At 35.7% G+C, this 20,436-nt stretch overlaps 1 protein-coding gene across 3 annotated transcripts in view; it reads left to right on the forward strand.

The window, feature by feature from the left end:
* LOC140756255 (protein lifeguard 1-like) overlaps positions 1-20,436 on the forward strand; it is a 34,103-nt gene that overhangs the window by 1,389 nt on the left and 12,278 nt on the right. Inside the window, exon 3 of one of the 3 annotated variants that reach the window (XM_073091726.1) lies at positions 36-80. The exons of the other annotated variants lie outside the window; for them this stretch is intronic. Within the exon in view, the coding sequence (XP_072947827.1) occupies positions 50-80 (31 nt within the window). The 5' untranslated portion in view covers positions 36-49. The remainder of the gene's footprint in view (positions 1-35; positions 81-20,436) is intronic. 3 annotated transcript variants of the gene reach the window in all.

A 20,436-nucleotide genomic window follows, 5' to 3' on the forward strand; every position in this document is an offset into this window, starting at 1 on the left:
TATGTTTCTCTAAACTTATCTTTTCTTTGCCGCAGCTTAAATTTGGGAGATGTGGCAGAATCCAGGAGTTTATCCGGGAGGTCTCTGTTTTTGAATATTTTTATCACTGTTGCCTATCTGTGTCACCCCTGCCTGATGGCTTCCTGGTGTTGTGTTTAGATAATTGTCTATCAGCTTTAGTTTGAGCATGTTTTGGTGGAGGATTGAAACTAAGTTATCCCTAACACATTTTTAAACGGCAAAGATATTGTCAATTTTTAAATGAGATTATTTAAGATTCAAACAAGATTTGAGAGATTATTTCTGTTTTGTTTATGTTTGCAATGATACACCTATTTCGGTTTTATTTAGCAACTGAATAATTCTGCTGGTTTGATGTGCAGTCTTATATAAGACATACTTTCTAACAACCATGTGGTAATGAGAATTCTCTTAATGTTACTAAAATATAACTTTCTCTTTAATTACTACCTTAAACTTATTCATTCTGTAGTGTTTATGATGGTAATGCATTGATATAATAATGAGTATATTTTTCTTAATTACAAGCAATTTAAATATACATATGCAGGGTAAATTTATCAAATTGGCCTCCAGGGCCAAATCAGAATCTATAAGGGTTAGCGAAAAATGCTGAAAGGAATTACGAGGCCAATTTTGATATAAACTAAAACTGAACAAGTTCAATATGAAAAATAACACACCCTATATTATTGCACTATCAGATAGTGTCTTATGATTATAAGGATCAAATTCTGGGAAGTAATGATAAATGACAAACTAAATCCTGTTTATTTGTCTTTTTCACAATATCCCATGAATCAGCGTGCCTCTCGGCAAAGACTTCATTCAATACTTTCCACCAATTCAAAGTTATACCCCAGACAAAAATACCTAAAGCTGGTAGGCAGTTTTAAAAGGAAAGGTTTAATGATTTTCAAAAAGCTTTGATACAACATCCATTTGTGTAAAATCATAAGATCTTAATTATGCTAAAAATGGAATGTACCATTCATCCATTGTGCTGCACAAAAATAGGTGTTACTCATCTCATTTGTTTTCTGTTTTATAAGGGCAAAAGCAATGCGAAATGTTAGGTTATGTAGGATAATATCTAACCATAGGGTAAAACTGTACTATTTAAATTATACACTAATTATGACATCTTTTTAAATATTAACAACACCATACACGTGCTGCTTTTACTGTGGTGTGTGGTGTACACAATTTAAAAAATAGCCAATTTTTTTGCGGTAGTGAGGTAAGGCCAACCTCAGGTAGAGATCTAATCTTATTGGGGTTAATTACAGATGTTCATGTGCAGAAGTAGCCACTTACCGTCACATGAATAGCATGCCTGTATGCCACTTCAATACTATAAAAAAAATACAAATTAAGTAGTACTGTTATTCCCTAGTTAAATATTAGCCCAACTAATATTACATAGAAGCCAAAGATATAATTGTTGTTAGCTACATATTGTAAGCCAGGTAACTGTATAAACAAAGGCCATAGATGTAACATGCGTGGGAAATTAATTGAACCTTGAAATTATTATAATTATGATGTAATGAGCAATGCAACATAATTTCTGTACTAAATATTGTACATTGGAGTAACATGTAGGGGGTTTTTGTAGTAAAACATATTTGGGATGAACAGTAAGGAAGACAATTTTTTCCATGTTTTTATTAGCTTGACCTGTATGTATGTATGTATGTAACGGAATCTTTGAACTCGATTTTTACCCACTTTGAATGGTCCGATTAATTTAAAATTTTGAACACTTATGAAGAACCAATGATAATACACAATATTAATAACTTTATCCCATTCACCTCATTAGGATCGTCAGGAATCAGGATTAACGATATTTCTTGTGTGATTTTGGCTTGGTGTTTAGTTTTTAAACTATAATATTATTAAATCTACCATAATTGAAGTTAAACCTGTTCAAATAGCAGCTCAGTGTGCATATTATTATAGCTATATTAATGTTGTGTGTCGTATATAGCTAATAGTACCAGTCCAATCTGTATTAGCCTTATCTGGAGTTTTAGCTAGGTACATCTGTATATTTCTCTCGCAACTATTGTGTATGTGTAACTTTTACTTGTTATCAAAACTATTTTACAAACTCAAAATTATTCTCGTATATTAATTTTCCTGTTGGTATTTTCAAATCTGTATTTGTAGGGATATAAGATCTTTCTATATTTTTCTTCTTGATTATAGTAGTTTAAATAATTTAATACACACCAGGTGTTAGGTATTTTCAACTAGTATATATTTTAGGGATATAATATCCTTCTATATTTTTCTTCTTGATTATAGTACTTTAAAGAATGTCATACACACCAGGTGTTTTAAGTCATATGCATATATGCACACGTACTTAAAAATATAGCCTATGTTATTGTCAAAATTTAGATGAATTCAAAGACATCTTATATTTTAAAAACCGACAAGCTGTTTGCACTGTAGGATGTGCTGAAGAATGACAAACATAATTATGCTCGAAAAACCTGCTTGGAAGGTGGTAGAACTAGGGGTGTGCGAATAATTCGAACTTACGAATTATTCGTTCCGAATCGAATATTAATATTCGATTCGAAACTCGAATCGAATAATTCGAAAATTCGAATTATTCGAAAGTCCCCGAATAATTCGAAAAATTTCGAATAATTCGAAAATTTTCGAATAATTCGAAATTTTCGAATTTCGAATTTGAATTTCGAATATGAATTTTCGAATTTCGAACTTTTTCGAATTTTTTAAAAATAGTAAAAATTGAAATTTGGGGATGATCCTATCCTTGTAATGTTAATAAATAACTTATAAAAAAATAGATGGTAAAAATATTGATTGCCTTTTTTTACGGCACTTCAAAAAATTACCTGAAATTCATGCTTCTAGACTAGAATACCCCCTTAATTCGCGAATTATTCGAAAACTTTCGAATTATTCGAAATTTTTCGAATTATTCGAAATTTTTCGAATTATTCGAAGAATTTCGAATAATTCGAAAATTCGAATTATTCGATTCGAATTTCGAATCGAATATTGATATTCGATTCGATTCGATTCGAACGATATTCGCACACCCCTAGGTAGAACCCTTTGTAGTTTGGCCTTCGGCGGCACCACCACCACACCTATTTCTGCCTCATAACAGCAGCGTTTAACGCTGTATTCTTTTTTTTTTTTTCTTCTCGAGGGGGAAACCTTCAAAAGGTACCCGGTGCCGTGGGAGCGACACGGGGTTATGTGGGACTTTTACCGCACTAAAACCCCCCCGGTGGCCGTCCTCGGCGCTGCGTAGAGGACTCCGGGATCTCCAAAGAAACGCGACCGGAGTCCTCTCAGCGCACTGCCCCGTCGGGCTCCGCGCAGGTGACTTTGTGTCACCACACCGTCTGGTGTATACGACGGAATGCGACCACACATACCGTCGTCCTTCTCGGGGTCGCTAGTCGGGCGGTTCGAGCTCCCACTCTTGCCGCCCGTAACCCCGAAAGCCCCTTTTAGTCGCCTCTTACGACAGGCAGGGGATACCGTAGCCCTATTCTGGTCCCGGAACTACAGGGACAACGCTGCTGTGTTCTGGCTTATCATCAGGTGGACTGCATGGTCGTCGGCTATTCCTATATTATATAAAAAAAAATATATATATAATAAAATGTTTTAAAAAACATTACCCTCCGTAGTCGGGTAAAAAGACATTTCAGGGAATCCATGCCTCTGTGTCACAGAATGTATTTCTTATCACAACAGTAGTTAATTTTCCAGAATGTCCGATAACAATCTCAACAAGTTTACATAGATAATAACCAAATGACATGATTGTGTACAGATAACTTATCTTTGATGACAGACAAATTACATTACACATTAGGGAACATAACCGTACTACGTGAACAGTTCGCAGGTCGCACAGGTCTCAGGGGTATTTGGTTAAATTTGACCACTTATTTCTAACGAGTTTAAAATTTAGTATTTATTGTAAATTCCGGCATATGCTCTCCGCAACCCGCGCGGCAGAGAGGAATCCATGCAGGGTTTCCCCACGAAAAATAACTGACCAAGTGCGATTCAGACTTGACGGTTTTGGGCGGGGAATCCACCCCTGGGACCGCGTCTGGCTTGGTCACAGGAGCGGAGAGGGGGAATCTTAGGTTTTCGTCAATATACCAGCTGATTAAAGACTAGCAGTATACTAAATACAAAATATATTGTTTTAACTTTCTGCTTTTTTTTTAAATATTAAACCATTGTTCTGGATTACTACGTAAAAATCGAAGGGTAGGGTCTTAAGAAATACTACGGATGATCACCAACTGGGGAGGGGGTTAAAAACCTGTATTTTTTATGTTTCTATGTATCATTGTGTACCATAGTAACTATGCTACGTTTCATATTCCCTCTCTTACTGTCATACACACTTCCCACTTTCCTCTCTTATCCTCCTTACTTTTCCATGCATAGGTGTCTGGAAGAGATCGCTGCTTAGCGATAAGGCCGCCTATTACATACAATTAACCTATACAATTGTGCATAATTTTTATAATCTACTGAAGTGTGCAATATAGAATATTGCATCAATTTATCGATCTAAAAACGGGTCACGTAATATGGGCAATACCCATTATAAGTAGTACGATAAATTCCCTTATGAGTAACACAAATTGTTACCAAATTAGATCAGGGCTGTGAGATGTCATTACTAATACTGTTATTCTTATCAGCATTAGTCATAATTTTCAATGTGTAATGAAAGTGTCTGTGATGAAATATATTGTGAAAATTTGAACTGTCTTCCCATCAAGGTTCAATAGATAAAGCTAAAAACATTGTAAAATAGCGGTGGAATATTTTTATATGATTGAAGTAGTCATTGAGCATGCATTTGATGGTTAGTGGTCATTGCACTCATGGGCATTTGTGATCTATCCCATATAGAATAGAACAGGGTATCTACCTGAAGTCTATCGCAGATGTGGAGCCAAATCTAAGGATTAAGAAGGATCACCGACACGTAAGAACTTCGTGTTAGAACGGTGTGGTGGTACCTCACCGGTCGAACAATACTGGCTCTACCACCTTTCAATATACACTAAAAGAAAATATTTTGTATTTTTTTCAACAACCGGAAATCGATATTATGTAAACGTTAAAAAAACAAATTCAAATACGCCTAAAATGATACTATTTTCTCAAAGGATTTTATCTTACAATGTTGTAGTTATTATAACAACAATCTAAAACTGCTAATTAAGTTTCAAACTAGTGCCGTTTTCATTTGTCTGGTTCATCTAATCAATTTCCATAAAATAATTCCCATGAACGTAGCTGCTAGGAGACATAAAAATTATGATACTTTTAAATAAAATAAATGTTTAAAGTGCTATTTGGTTTCCGGTCTTGTCTAAAGGTCAACTGATAAGGAATGCTCATAGAATTCAAACAGCATTTGGATAATGTTATTGGTAATAGAAATTTAAATAAAATAAAATAATTGGCCAAGTACAAGTCGCACTCGCAACCGTAGGGTTCCGTATTACGAAAATTTTATTTTCAAGGGTATATGTATTACGGTTCAGGAGGTAGAGCCCAGTGACAGACGTATAGACAGCAGAGGCTTAGTAATACGATTATAATCATAATCAAATTAAATAAATGATTCCGTTTTTATACTTTTTAACCCTAAAAATACAAAAAAAAATGCCGTGAGACAATAAAAAAAATATATAAAATAAAATATAAAAAATATCATCATCAACCCATTATTGTCCCACTGCTGGGCACGGGTCTCCTCTCAGAATGAGAAGGATTAGGCCATAGTCCACCGCGCTGGCCAATTGCGTATTGGTAGACTTTACATACTTTTGAGATTTTTTTTGTTTATAAAACTCAGATATGCAGGTTTCCCTTACAATGTTTTCCTTCACCGTTTTAGCAAGTGATAATTAATTTCTAATACGCACATAATTTCAAAAATCAGAGGTGCGTGAAAAACCTGGGATTTGAACCTCGGACCCCTCGATCGAGAGGCCGAGTTTCTTAGCCACTAGGCTATCACTGACTTAAAAAATATAAAATAGTGCAAATACATGAGGTAATGTTATTAAAATTGGAATAATAAAAAATATATATTCAAGGTTAGCTGGCATAATACCGGTAATTCGATAAACTTCATAGGCATCTTTTGAAATATAGGACACGTCAGATTCCACAATAATAAATAATTTTCATTGCGTGTGTGTGGCCAATTTTAACAGATTCCGTGCGGATGGCACAACAGTTGTACCATGCCATTTCTTTTGTATATGGCCGGTGGCACCCGAGAGGTGCCAAAATTTGAAGCCATAAAACTCTGTTAAATTGACGTTTATAAAAGTTGTTCTGAAAACAAAAGTGTCTTTATTTATCACGTAGTTCCTTCCTAGAATGTCAGTTTCAGCAGATCACGTGATTTCAAATACTTCAGGGATTGTAAACCTTTCAAAAAAATATTATTTTGCAAATTATTGTGATTGTATAACTATAATAGTACCTACTTTTCGTTAATAGTAAGCCAATAGAAACTGGATTAAAATATTCGTACTTTGGTGTTTATCTTTGTCTGAATAAATAGCGCAATCAATTTCGATATTCTATTAGAAACCTATCCATTAATAATCTGAATTTTTATTCTAAACAAAACACCAGAAAAGAACTATCATAGCGCTCTCCACGTCTCGAATGTTCATATTTAATTATATAGTACCTAACACTAAAACAATCAATTCATCAAAAACTTAGACACTTACCTTCCATTTCCGTTATTACACGTAGATAGTCAGTTCTGTAAACACTAATCGAACTGTTAAACCATTCACTTTCACTTTTGGGTGGCTACTAAACTTACAGCACGTGCAAAAATCAAAAAAACGATAAGTTACAATTCATGGCGGATGGCACCTTAACGGTGCCATCAAAGTCCCTGGCGTTTGGCACCACAGTGGTGCCACGAAATATTTGTTCGCCGCCAGGCGTTAAAGTTTGTCCAAAAGGCCGCCGCATTGAATCGGTTAAATTTATTGCCAGTTTAATCTTAAGTTACAATACCAGCTTTATTCCAAGTAACCTTACATAAACGTTTTAATATTATCGATAAATATATGACAATATTAGATTAACATAATATCATTTCTGCTACATATAAAGTAATGTCAGTTTGATAAAGTTGATGTCAGGTTGTGAAGGTCATGTTACGTTTATTTACCCTACTACAGTTAATGTTTTTCGAGCATATACGATGTGAATGCCTCATTAAAAAAAAAACCAAATGTTTTCAAAGGTATGTGTCTATCAATACGCACATGGCCAGCGCGGTGGACTATGTCTTTAGGTTTTTTGTTTGTTTCAAAATTCTCTAATTCTCCAAGTAACGGTTATAAGTGATAGGGAAATTCGTTTCAGTAAATACGTTAATTCCATATATTTAACTTTAAGCGTATGCAAAACATGCTCTTAAAATTTGACCTTAAAATAAATGTCCGTGTTTTAAACCTATTTCTGGCTCAAAAATGCTCTGCGAGTGAAACTGTGCAGAATACAAATAAAATTGTTATGACTCACTCACGTCACACATGCCGTTACCCCTGATGTATTGGTGGTGTGGTGTGTGTATGTGTATAGATGTAATGAGGAAATACCCTAGTAGCTAGACTTTGCCATTTAACGATTGCTTGTAAGATACGGTTAATATTCGACTTTTTGTGATATAAAGGTGGTAGAACAGCACGCAGTCCACTTGAGCTAAGTGGCCATGCCTCCCATGGACATCGGTAACCAACCCCGATATCATTAGATTCCTACCTGAGGTCGACCGCAGATGCGACCCCTGAGGACCATACCTTTCAAATCAGAGCAACGGTAATATTACTGCTATATACAGCAATAGATGTGGCAGTGGTACGGCCGGAGGTGAACCACAGAGGGCTCTACCAACAATTTGAGATTGGTTAAAAATATCCGTTGGCTACGAACGAGTGACTATGTACTCGTACATTCTTACAATCGGGCCCGTTTCTTCGAATAGATAAAAATATAATATGATTTATGCCTAGTACCTTGAATATAGTGCTGTATCATTCATTCGTACTACTTGGGAATACCCTGGTATATCCTCCTTTGAATCAAATATAAAAATACTAATGTGACCATACTTCCCACTGTAAACCATAGATTTGTTAACACACAAATATACTCTTTCGCATACAGATTAGTTATAAAATAAATCTCTACTTAAACTGTACACGTTTTTAAACCGATGACGCCCACGAAAATCAATACTCAATGAACCTCTATAATTATGTTATACTAGCTGACCCGGCAAACCTTGTACCGCCTCAAAATATATTTATCATATATATATCTAATATAAGATATATCCTATGTTACTCGTGGATAATGTAGCTTTCGAATGGTGAAAGAATTTTTAAATTCGGTCCAGTAGTTTTTGAGCCTATTCATTACAATCAAACAAACAAACAAAGTTTTCCTCTTTATAATATTAGTATAGACGAGCGGAAAAAGAAAAAAGAATATAAAGAAAATAAGTACTGCAGATATTTCGTTGATTTTAATGTTATTACGCGGATTTCTAATTATGTTTCTATAATAAAATTAACTTAAGCCACTCCTTATAACATCAACTGACCAGTGAAAGCCCCGTGAAGACAGGTCAAGCCGTTTTGAGAATTAACCAAATTAACAGACAGACAGACCAAAATAATAATAATTGTTTTTTTATTCTAGGTATCGTATATACTTTCATGTGCAATTAGTAAATAGCTTTTGACATTCTAACATTACAGACACTTCAATTTTATTTATTTGTATAGATTACTCATATGTACTTAAGACGGCGTACGAAACGGCTATTTTTCGATGGTTTTTTCGCTTTATCTATTGAACCGTAATAGCTAGACAGCAGACACTTCAAATTTTCAAAATGCATTTACTTCAATGGCTGCTATACTAACAAAATTTGGTACGGAACCCTCCGGGTGCGAGTTCGAATTGCACTTGGCCAATTATTTGTTAAAAATTTATAGTCACCTCAATTGCACAATACTTACAAGTGTGGGCGACTGTTTTACGTCATCATGTGTACAATAGTTATGAGTCACTGCCGACGTCACAACACCTACTCATACACACATAGTTATAGGTTGTATTGTTACTTCCTCTTGGAAATCTTTGTACACTGCACTGTTTTTACACGCTTTATATTAGCTTCACTTGTATGTTTGTCAGTGAGTAACTCCGTTTTTCAGTAGAAAGAGATCAACATACTCGTACATCCTTATCTTACCCTGCATGTATGAAAGAATGAAATAGAAAACTTTTCTATTTTTTAGTTGATTTTATCATAAAAGCGTGTTTTTTAGTTTTTGAACTATATTTATATCACTGTATTTTCCATGTATTTCGAATGATAAACGCTGGGTTCGGGTATAAATTTAGTGTTGTTTATTTTCCTTGGTTTTCGAATGATAATATCTCAAACTGGGTTCGGGTTTTATTTCGTACCTAGAAATGGTTTCCTGTTCATCTTACTTCTGCTTTATAATATAGAAGTGTTAAACGCTGCTGTGTTTCGTTTTGAAGGGTGTGATGGCAGACATACTTATCCGACGCGTTCCAATTTAGTCCTCAGGAATAGCAATGTGGCCATATCAGTTAGGAATATAATGTTATCTAGGATTGATTACTACTTACTAGCAGTACCACATTAGTACTAGCACTACTTTCTATAGGCGATGTCCCACGGCACTTGATTCTACGGATTTATGCACGGACTATGGAACGGACCGAGGCTCTTGCAATTTGAGTCCACTTTGCTACCCTAAAATTCATATAAAACATGCTAATATATTGAAATTACCAACTCTTGCGATAGGTCGTAGGGTATATTTCACTAAAAACGATACAATTCCCGCGATGTGTCAGTTTTTAATCTTCATATCACGGACCGTGGGAAGCCAGCATAAGTCTTTAAGCCCGAACAAATTTTATAAATAATTTATCAGTTGAATTATAAGAACATCAAATGTCAAGGTGACATAGCTAGAACTTCCGGATGGATCCAAAACTTCGTTGACGGATCTATAGTGGTGTAGATCGTAATCCACTGCAACTGGTTTAGAAAAGGGCCGTATCGAAACTATCGGATATCCGAAGTTAAAATATATCCGAAACTGTAACTGAATCTGATATAAAAGTTTGGACTAATTTCGGATAAAATGAATAAGATACTGCAGGTACGTGCTATCCGTTATAAATAAAGTCAAATACCCATTTATGTTCATGTATTCTGTATATATTTATTTTCTTTTACAATTTCTCGAAAGCCTAATATCCGTAACTGGAAGTATTCGGAACTGTTAATCCGAAATAGATCAATATTCGTAACCGTATCCGAAACCGGTGTAAAGTTTTCCATATATCCGTATCTAGATCCGAAATCTCACATCCGTAACATCACTATAACTTGTTTATTTTATTCGTCGCTCACTTTCTAGCCTGCTCGTATCGCACACAAGTCCGATTAGATTAGAATCTATTCTACTAGTTGGATTTACCAGGTCCGAAAAAACCTGTTGTCATTATCATGTATGGTATGTCACTGCTTTGCATGAACAAACGCACAACTCAAATGATTCGCCAAGTACGAGTCGAACTCGCACATGGAGGCTTCCGTACCACCAAATGTTCATTATTTTGATTATCATGTGAACACAGATGGCGTTGGTGCTAATGTCTGGCTCTGGGCATCGATTTCTTGTATTTGGGCCCCCTTTTATATTGAACTTTTTTATTTTTAGTATTTGTTATTATAGCGGCTAACGATATAGTAGGTATATCCATTGTAACAATTTCAAGTCTGTCTATTACGGTTCATGAGATAGAGCCCTGTGACAGATGGACAGTTTTTACCCTTTGGGCGCGGAACCCTAAAAAGGTAATTTTCCAGGAGACCTAGTTTAAAATTAAACGATGTTTTGTTTCGAGATCTTTTTAATAAATGAAGTCAAATTAGTAAAATTTATCTGTAATAATTGTACCTTTAATATAAAAATGAATTTGAGTTGCGCGGTTTTCTTCCAAAGCAGGTATGTGATGTCACTGGGTTTATTTTAAGTTATCCATTATTTCACCTACGCTTCTATAATGACACTTGCCCTAATCTAGTTATAATTTACGCTAGACACGCGAAGTGCCTCGCTACAGACTTCTTAATAGACCTTGATTGTTTGAAATGTGAAGGAGACGGAAATGGTGATGATTTCGGACGAGTAGTTACAGTGGTTGGCAGATCTGTGCCCAGCGGTGGGGAAATTTTCGTGGGTGCCATGGACACGTGTATAGACGAATGCACAAACACCCAGACCCGGAACAGAAATTCATATTATTAATTTAGATATGTCTGGCTGGGGATCGAATCCGAAACCCTGAGTGTCACACCGGTATGGTGAACCCCTCTACTGGGTCTTAATCCTGTTATTTGTAGCACTCAAACATTAAGTCAAGGAAAATTACAACCCGCGTGGCGGAAAAGTGAAGCGGAAAAACCATACTGGTCTGAAAGGCAGAGGGTCCCGGGTTCGATCCCCGGCCAGACAGATTTCTAAATGATGAATTTAGATTTCTTTTTCTGGGTGTGGGTGTTTGTGTATTTATCTCTGTGTGTGTCCATAGCGCCCAAGATACATCAAGAAATCCTAGTGTGGGGCTGTGAGTGTAGAAAGTTTATTACGCGGTAACTTCCCTCTTGATATAAAAATCGATAGATGAAACGTCCTAACGGCGCCGATTACGAAACACTCCTGTCTGTCCACAACATGGTAATCATCTCTTTCCCCTTGAAAATTACTTTATATACAGGCAATAGACTGTTAGCTTAAAGGTGGTAGAACCTGTGGTTCGTCTCCCTCGGCAACACCGTCACACCTATTTCTACCTAATAAAATCAGACTTAAGCGCTGCTATGTTACCGTATTTATTTATTTATTTAACTGTTGTGCCGACGAAGTAAACACTAATACATTTTATTAGCCGTACCTATACAATACAATTTTGGTGAGTGTCACCTCAATCATGGGCACTAACTACAATTCACAACACTATAACGAATAACAATACATTATGAATACAAATATAAAGGGTGTCGGGTAAAAGAGACGTACTTTTCCGAGGCGTTACAGATTAGTCTGCATTGTTAAAGGCGCATCTGTGGCCGTCCGCAGGTCAGACTAATCTTATCTTTGGGAGGTAGAACCCTCTATGGTTCGTCTTCGGCTTCACCACCGCCACACCTATTTCTGCCTAACAGCAGTGTTTAGCGCTGTCGTGTTAGGCTCAATTTACATTGCCGCGGAATGGAATGGAAGCGAATTTTTGCAAACAAATTCTGCATAGCATAATGAACTTTATGTCAGTTGTGGAACGTACAAACTAAATACGTGCCAAAAAAAAGGTTGCGCGTCTTCCGGGGAATCCTCGCGCATTCTCGAGAATTCCCTAAACAACTGTCGAGGCCGTCTGTGGGTTTTGTCACAACTGACATAAAGTTCCTTATGCTATGCAGAATTTGTTTGCAAAAATTAGCTTCCATTCCATTCCGCGGCAATGTAAATTGAGCCTTACGGATTGAAAAGTTGGCACAAGCATGCTTATCGGAGGCATTCCAACTCGGGCCGAGAGGTAACGCTTGCGGCCGACCTCAGGTAAGACATCTTATCTGGGGTTGATAACAGATGTCTATAAGCGGGATTTTTTTGTTTTTTTTTTGGTGTATAGTATTGAACGTTCGTCCACTTGCGTCTATAACAATATGTAATATATTATTCAGACTTGTGAGCGTGGCCAATGGGATATCGATTCCCCAGTGCCCTTGCCAGCATCGATAATGACTTTCTGCAATTATGCGTCACTACAATAACTCCATTGTGTTTTTCGAATTTGATAAAAATGCCGCGTATGTGTTTGTTTTATTTAAATTTCGCATATTTTTATTTAAATTACACATAAATTAAAACTAGTGTATTTAGAAAATTATAATAGAAATAGAAAATCTATTGAATAAAAATAAAGACAATTGGTCAAGTTCGAGTCGAACTTGCACACAGGTTCCGTACAAAAAAAAAGATTTAAATATTTTATTTTAAGCATTTGTTACGATAGCAGCCAAAGAAGTAAATGCATTGTGAAAATTTGAACTATCTACCTTTTATTTGTAGTTAAACAACATACTTACAAATATAAATGTTCTGTCTGTATGTAATGTCAAAACATCCTTTTACTACATCTATAAAATACATACGGTATAGGATTATTATTACATAAAAACAATAATTACTTTTTTGTTTGTCTGTTTCAATGCGAGAGAAGCCGCAGGTCACAACTCGTGTCGAATAAAACTGAGAATATGTGATATCAATATCAAAATAACTTATATATTTTAAAAATGTTTACAAATTCCCTTTTCAGAATGTCTGTTCGGTTGAATCCTTGAATATATTGAAATATTACTGCTTACGTGCCGTTTCATATGATAAGCTCAAAATAAATCAAATAATAATTTTAATACGAGTGAAACAATACAGCATAAATTGAATTAAACAATCTCTGACAAGAAGTCGTAATTAACACTTGTTACATAATACCATCCTTACTACCTAGAATCTGATTGCAGTAGGTACACGCAAATATAGGCGTTAAAAGATAATTAAGTTAGTCGTCCACTACAACGAATGAAGCTATGAAACTGTGAATTAATTTGTCATTGTCGATTCCTTTTCGAGTAGTGCCTAAGGTAGCGCTTAAAGCAGTTGATTTAAGGTGGTAGAACCCTTTGTGGTTCAACCTCGGCGGCACCACCGTCACACCTATTTCTGCCTCATAACGGCAGTGTTAAGTGCGGCTGTGTTCTGGTTTGAAGGGTGTGGTAAGGGAGGCATATTTATCCGAGACGTTCCAGCTTAGTCCTCTGGGGTAGCGGCGCATCTGTGGCCGACCTCAGGTAGGAATATTTCATGCAATCTGGGGTTGTTTACGGATGTCCATGGGCAGCAGTAGCCACATGCCATCCAGGTGGGCTGCATGCTCATCTGCTACTCCTATAAAAAAAAGTTGATATAAGGAGATAGGATTAAGTATGTCATCGTGACATTTTCGGAAACTCCTCATACGCATTGTTATTCATTGTTAATTAACCTATACAATTGTGCATTATTGTTATAATCTACTGAAGAGTGCAATATAGAATATTATATCCATTTATCGATCTAAAAACGGGTCACGTAGTATGGGCAATACCCCTTATAAGTAATACGATAAATTCCCTTATGAGTAACACAAATTGATACCAAATTAGATCAGGGCTGTAAGATGTCATTACAAATACTGTTATTCTTATCAGCATTAGTCATGTTAGCATTAGTCTTATGAAATATATTGTAGCCGTTGTAGTAAATATTGTGAAAATTTGAACTGTCTACTTATCAAGGTTCAATAGATAAAGCTAAAAACATTGTAAAATAGCGGTGGAATATTTTTATATGATTGAAGTAGTCATTGAGCATGCATCTGATGGTGAGTGGTCATTGCACTCATGGGCATTTGTGATCTATCCCATATAGAATAGAACAGGGCATCTACCTGAAGTCCATCGCAGATGTGGAGCCAAATTTAAGGATTAAGGTGGTCACCGACACGTAAGAACTTCGTGTTAGAACGGTGTGGTGGTACCTCACCGGTCGAACAATACTGGCTCTACCACCTTTCAATATACACTAAAAGAAAATATTTTGTATTTTTTTCAACAACCGGAAATCGATATTATGTAAACGTTAAAAAAACAAATTCAAATACGCCTAAAATGATACTATTTTCTCAAAGGATTTTATCTTACAATGTTGTAGTTATTATAACAACAATCTAAAACTGCTAATTAAGTTTAAAACTAGTGCCGTTTTCATTTGTCTGGTTCATCTAATCAATTTCCATGAAATAATTTCCATGAACGTAGCTGCTAGGAGACATAAAAATTATGATACTTTTAAATAAAATAAATGTTTAAAGTGCTATTTGGTTTCCGGTCTTGTCTAAAGGTCAACTGATAAGGAATGCTCATAGAATTCAAACAGCCTTTGTATAATGTTATTGGTAATAGAAATTTAAATAAAATAAAATAATTGGCCAAGTACAAGTCGCACTCGCAACCGTAGGGTTCCGTATTAAGAAAATTTTCAGTTCAAGGGTATATGTATTACGGTTCAGGAGGTAGAGCCCAGTGACAGACGTATAGACAGCAGAGGCTTAGTAATACGATTATAATCATAATCAAATTAAATAAATGATTCCGTTTTTATACTTTTTAACCCTAAAAATACAAAAAAAATGCCGTGAGACAATAAAAAAATATATAAAATAAAATATAAAAAATATCATCATCAACCCATTATTGTCCCACTGCTGGGCACGGGTCTCCTCTCAGAATGTGAAGGATTAGGCCATAGTCCACCGCGCTGGCCAATTGCGTATTGGTAGACTTTACATACCTTTGAGATGTTTTTTTTTTGTTTATAAATCTCATATGCAGGTTTCCCTCACGATGTTTTCCTTCACCGTTTTAGCAAGTGATAATTAATTTCTAATACGCACATAATTTCCAAAATCAGAGGTGCGTACCTGGGATTTGTACCTCGTACCCCTCGATCGAGAGGCTGAGTTTCTTAGCCACTAGGCTATCACTGACTTAAAAAATATAAAATAGTGCAAATACATGAGGTAATGTTATTAAAATTGGAATAATAAAAAATATATATTCAAGGTTAGCTGGCTTAATTCGATAAACTTCATAGGCATCTTTTGAAATATAGGACACGTCAGATTCCACAATAATAAATAATTTTCATTGCGTGTGTGTGGCCAATTTTAAATTTATTGCCAGTTTAATCTTAAGTTACAATACCAGCTTTATTCCAAGTAACCTTACATAAACGTTTTAATATTATCGATAAATATATGACAATATTAGATTAACATAATATCATTTCTGCTACATATAAAGTAATGTCAGTTTGATAAAGTTGATGTCAGGTTGTGAAGGTCATGTTACGTTTATTTACCCTACTACAGTTAATGTTTTTCGAGCATATACGATGTGAATGCCTCATTAAAAAAAAACCAAATGTTTTCAAAGGTATGTGTCTATCAATACGCACATGGCTAGCGCGGTGGACTATGTCTTTAGGTTTTTAGTTTGTTTCAAAATTCTCTAATTCTCCAAGTAACGGTTATAAGTGATAAGGAAATTAGTTTCAGTAAATACGTTAATTCCATATATTTAACTTTAAGCGTATGCAAAACATGCTCTTAAAATTTGACCTTAAAATAAATGTCAGTGTTTTAAACCTATTTCTGGCTCAAAAATGCTCTGCGAGTGAAACTGTGCAGAATACAAATAAAATTGTTATGACTCACTCACGTCACACATGACGTTACCCCTGATGTGTTGGTGGTGTGGTGTGTGTATGTGTGTTGAGGTCTGACTGTCGGCTGATAGATATAATGAGGAAATACCCTAGTAGCAAGATTGCCAATTAACGGTTGCTTGTAAGATACGGTTTATATTCGACTCTTTGTGATATAAGGGTGGTAGAACAGCACGCAGTCCACATGAGCTAAGTGGCCACTGCCTCCCATGGACATCGGTAAGCAACCCCAGATAACATTAGATTCCTGCCTGAGGTCGACCGCAGATGCGACCCCTGAAGACTAAGCTAGAATGCCTCGGAACAGTATGTCTTCCTTACCATACCTTTCAAATCAGAGCAGCGGTAATAATACTGCTTTATACAGCAATAGATGTGGGAGTGGTACGGCCGGAGCTGAACCACAGAGGGCTCTACCAACAATTTGAGATCGGTTAAAAATATCCGTTGGCTACAATCTAGTGACTATGTACTCGTACATTCTTACAATCAGGCCCGTTTCTTCGAAGAAATAAAAATGTAATATGATTTATGCCTAGTACCTTGAATATAGTGCTGTATCATTCATTCGTACTACTTGGGAATACCCTGGTATATCCTCCTTTGAATCAAATATAAAAATACTAATGTGACCATACTTCCCACTGTAAACCATAGATTTGTTAACACACAAATATCCTCTTTCGCATACAGATTAGTAATAAAATAAATCTCTACTTAAACTGTACACGTTTTTAAACCGATGACGCCCACGAAAATCAATACTCAATGAACGTCTATAATTATGTTATACTAGCTGACCCGGCAAACCTTGTACCGCCTCAAAATATATTTATCAAATATATTTCATATAAGATATATCCTATGTTACTCGTGGATAATGTAGCTTTCGAATGGTGAAAGAATTTTTAAAATCAGTTCAGTAGTTTTTGATCCTATTCATTACAATCAAACAAACAAAGTTTTCCTCTTTATAATATTAGTATAGACGAGGGGAAAAAGAAAAAAGAATATAAAAAAAAATAAGTACTTCAGATATTTCGTTGATTTTAATGTTATTACGCGGATTTCTAATTATGTTTCTATAATAAAATTAACTTAAGCCACTCCTTATAACATCAACTGACCAGTGAAAGCCCCGTGAAGACAGGTCAAGCCGTTTTGAGAATTAGCCAAATTAACAGACAGACAGACCAAAATAATAATAATAATTGTTTTTTTAGTTCTAGGTATCGTATATATGTCTTTCATGTGCAAATAGTAAATAGCTTTTGACATTTTAACATAATAGACACTTCAGTTTTATATATTTGAATAGATTACTCATATGTACTTAAGACGGCTTACGAAACGGCTATTTTTCGATGTTTTTTTCGCTTTATCTATTGAACTGTAAACTATTGAATAGCTAAACAGCAGACGCTTCAAATTTTCAAAATGCATTTACTTCAATGGCTGCTATACTAACAAAATTTGGTCATACGGAACACTTGGCCAATTATTTTAAAAATATATGGTCACCTCAATTGCACAATACTTGGAAGTGTCTTCGACAGTTTTACGTCATCATGTGTACAATAGTTATGAGTCACTGCCGACGTCACAACACCTACTCATACATACATAGCTTAGGTTGTATTGTAACTTTCTCTTGGAAATCTTTGTACACTGCACTGTTTTTACACGCTTTATATTAGCTTCACTTGTATGTTTGTCAGTGAGTAACTCTGTTTTTCAGTAGAAAGAGATCAACATACGTCCTTATCTTACCCTGCATATATGAAAGAATGAAATAGAATACTTTTCTACTTTTTAGTTGGATTGATCATAAAAGCGTGTTTTTTAGTTTTTGAACTATATTTACATCACTGTATTTTCCATGTATTTCGAATGATAAACCCTGGGTTCGGGTTTAAATTTAGTGTTGTTTATTTTCCTTGATTTTCGAATTATAATATCCCAATACTGGGTTCGGGTTTTATTTCGTACCTAGAAAGGTTTCCTGTTCATCATACTTCTGCTTTATAATATAGAAGTGTTAAACGCTGCTGTGTTTCGTTTTGAAGGGTGTGATGGCAGACATACTTATCCGACGCGTTCCAATTTAGTCCTCAGGAATAGCAATGTGGCAATATCAGTTAGGAATATAATGTTATCTAGGATTGATTACTACTTTACTTACTAGCAGTACCACATTAGTACTAGCACTACTTACTGTAGGCGATGTCCCACGGCACTTGATTCTACGGATTTATGCACGGACTATGGAACGGACCGAGGCTCTTGCAATTTGAGTCCACTTTGCTACCCTAAAATTCGTATAAAACATGCTAATATATTGAAGTTACTAACTCTTGCGATAGATCGTAGGGTATATTTCACTAAATACGATACAATTCCCGCGATGTGTCAGTTTTTAATCTTCATATCACGGACCGTGGGAAGCCAGCATAAATCTTTAAGCCCGAACAAATTTTATAAATAATTTATCAGTTGAATTATAAGATCATCAAATGTCAAGGTGACATAGCTAGAACTTCCGGATGGATCCAAAACTTCGTTGACGGATCTATAGTGGTGTAGATCGTAATCCACTGCAACTGGTTTAGAAAAGGGCCGTATCGAAACTATCGGATATCCGAAGTTAAAATATATCCGAAACTGTAACTGAATCTGATATAAAAGTTTGGACTAATTTCGGATAAAAAGAATAAGATACTGCAGGTACGTGCTATCCGTTATAAATAAAGTCAAATACCCGTTTATGTTCATGTATTCTATATATATTTATTTTCTTTTACAATTTCTCGAAAGCCTTATATCCGTAACTGGAAGTATTCGGAACTGTTAATCCGAAATAGATCAATATGCGTAACCGTATCCGAAACCGGTGTAAAGTTTTCCATATATCCGTATCTAGATCCGAAATTTCACATCCGTAACATCACTATAACTTGTTTATTTTATTAGTCGCTCACTTTCTAGCCTGCTCGTATCGCACACAAGTCCGATTGGATTAGAATCTATTCTACTAGTTGGATTTACCAGGTCCGAGAAAACCTGTTGTTATTATCACGTATGGTATGTCACTGCTTTGCATAAACAAACGCACAACTCAAATGATTGTCCAAGTACGAGTCGAACTCGCACATGGAGGCTTCCGAACCACCAAATGTTCATTATTGTGATTATCGTGTGAACACAGATGGCGTTGGTGCTAATGTCTGGCTCTGGGCATCGATTTCTTGTATTTGGGCCCCCTTTTATATTCAACTTTTTTATTTTTAGTATTTGTTATTATAGCGGCTCACGATATAGTAGTGTATATCCATTGTAAAAATTTCAAGTGTCTGTCTGTTATGGTTCATGAGATAGAGCCCTGTGCCAACAGATGGACAGTTTTTACCCTTTGGGCGCGGAACCCTAAAAAGGTAATTTTCCAGGAGACCTAGTTTAAAATTAAACGATGTTTTGTTTCGAGATCTTTTTAATAAATGAAGTCAAATTAGTAAAATTTACCTGTAATAATTGTACCTTTAATATAAAAATGAATTTGAGTTGCGCGGTTTTCTTCCAAAGCAGGTATGTGATGTCACCGGGTCTATTTTAAGTTTTCCACTATTTCACCTACGCTTGAATAATGACACTTGCCCTAATCTAGTTATAATTTACGCTAGACACGCGAAGTGCCTCGCTACAGACTTCTTAATAGACCTTGATTGTTTGAAATGTGAAGGAGACGGAAATGGTGATGATTTCGGACGAGTAGTTACAGTGGTTGGCAGATCTGTGCCCAGCGGTGGGGAAATTTTCGTGGGTGCCATGGACATGTGTATAGACGAATGCACAAATACCCAGCCTGGCGGGCCGGCCAGGCAGATTTCTAAAT

Source organism: Epargyreus clarus, unplaced genomic scaffold, assembly GCF_041222505.1.
Source record: "Epargyreus clarus isolate Ecla_fem2 unplaced genomic scaffold, WU_Ecla_fem_2.2 ptg000034l, whole genome shotgun sequence".
NCBI classification, from domain to species: domain Eukaryota; kingdom Metazoa; phylum Arthropoda; class Insecta; order Lepidoptera; family Hesperiidae; genus Epargyreus; species Epargyreus clarus.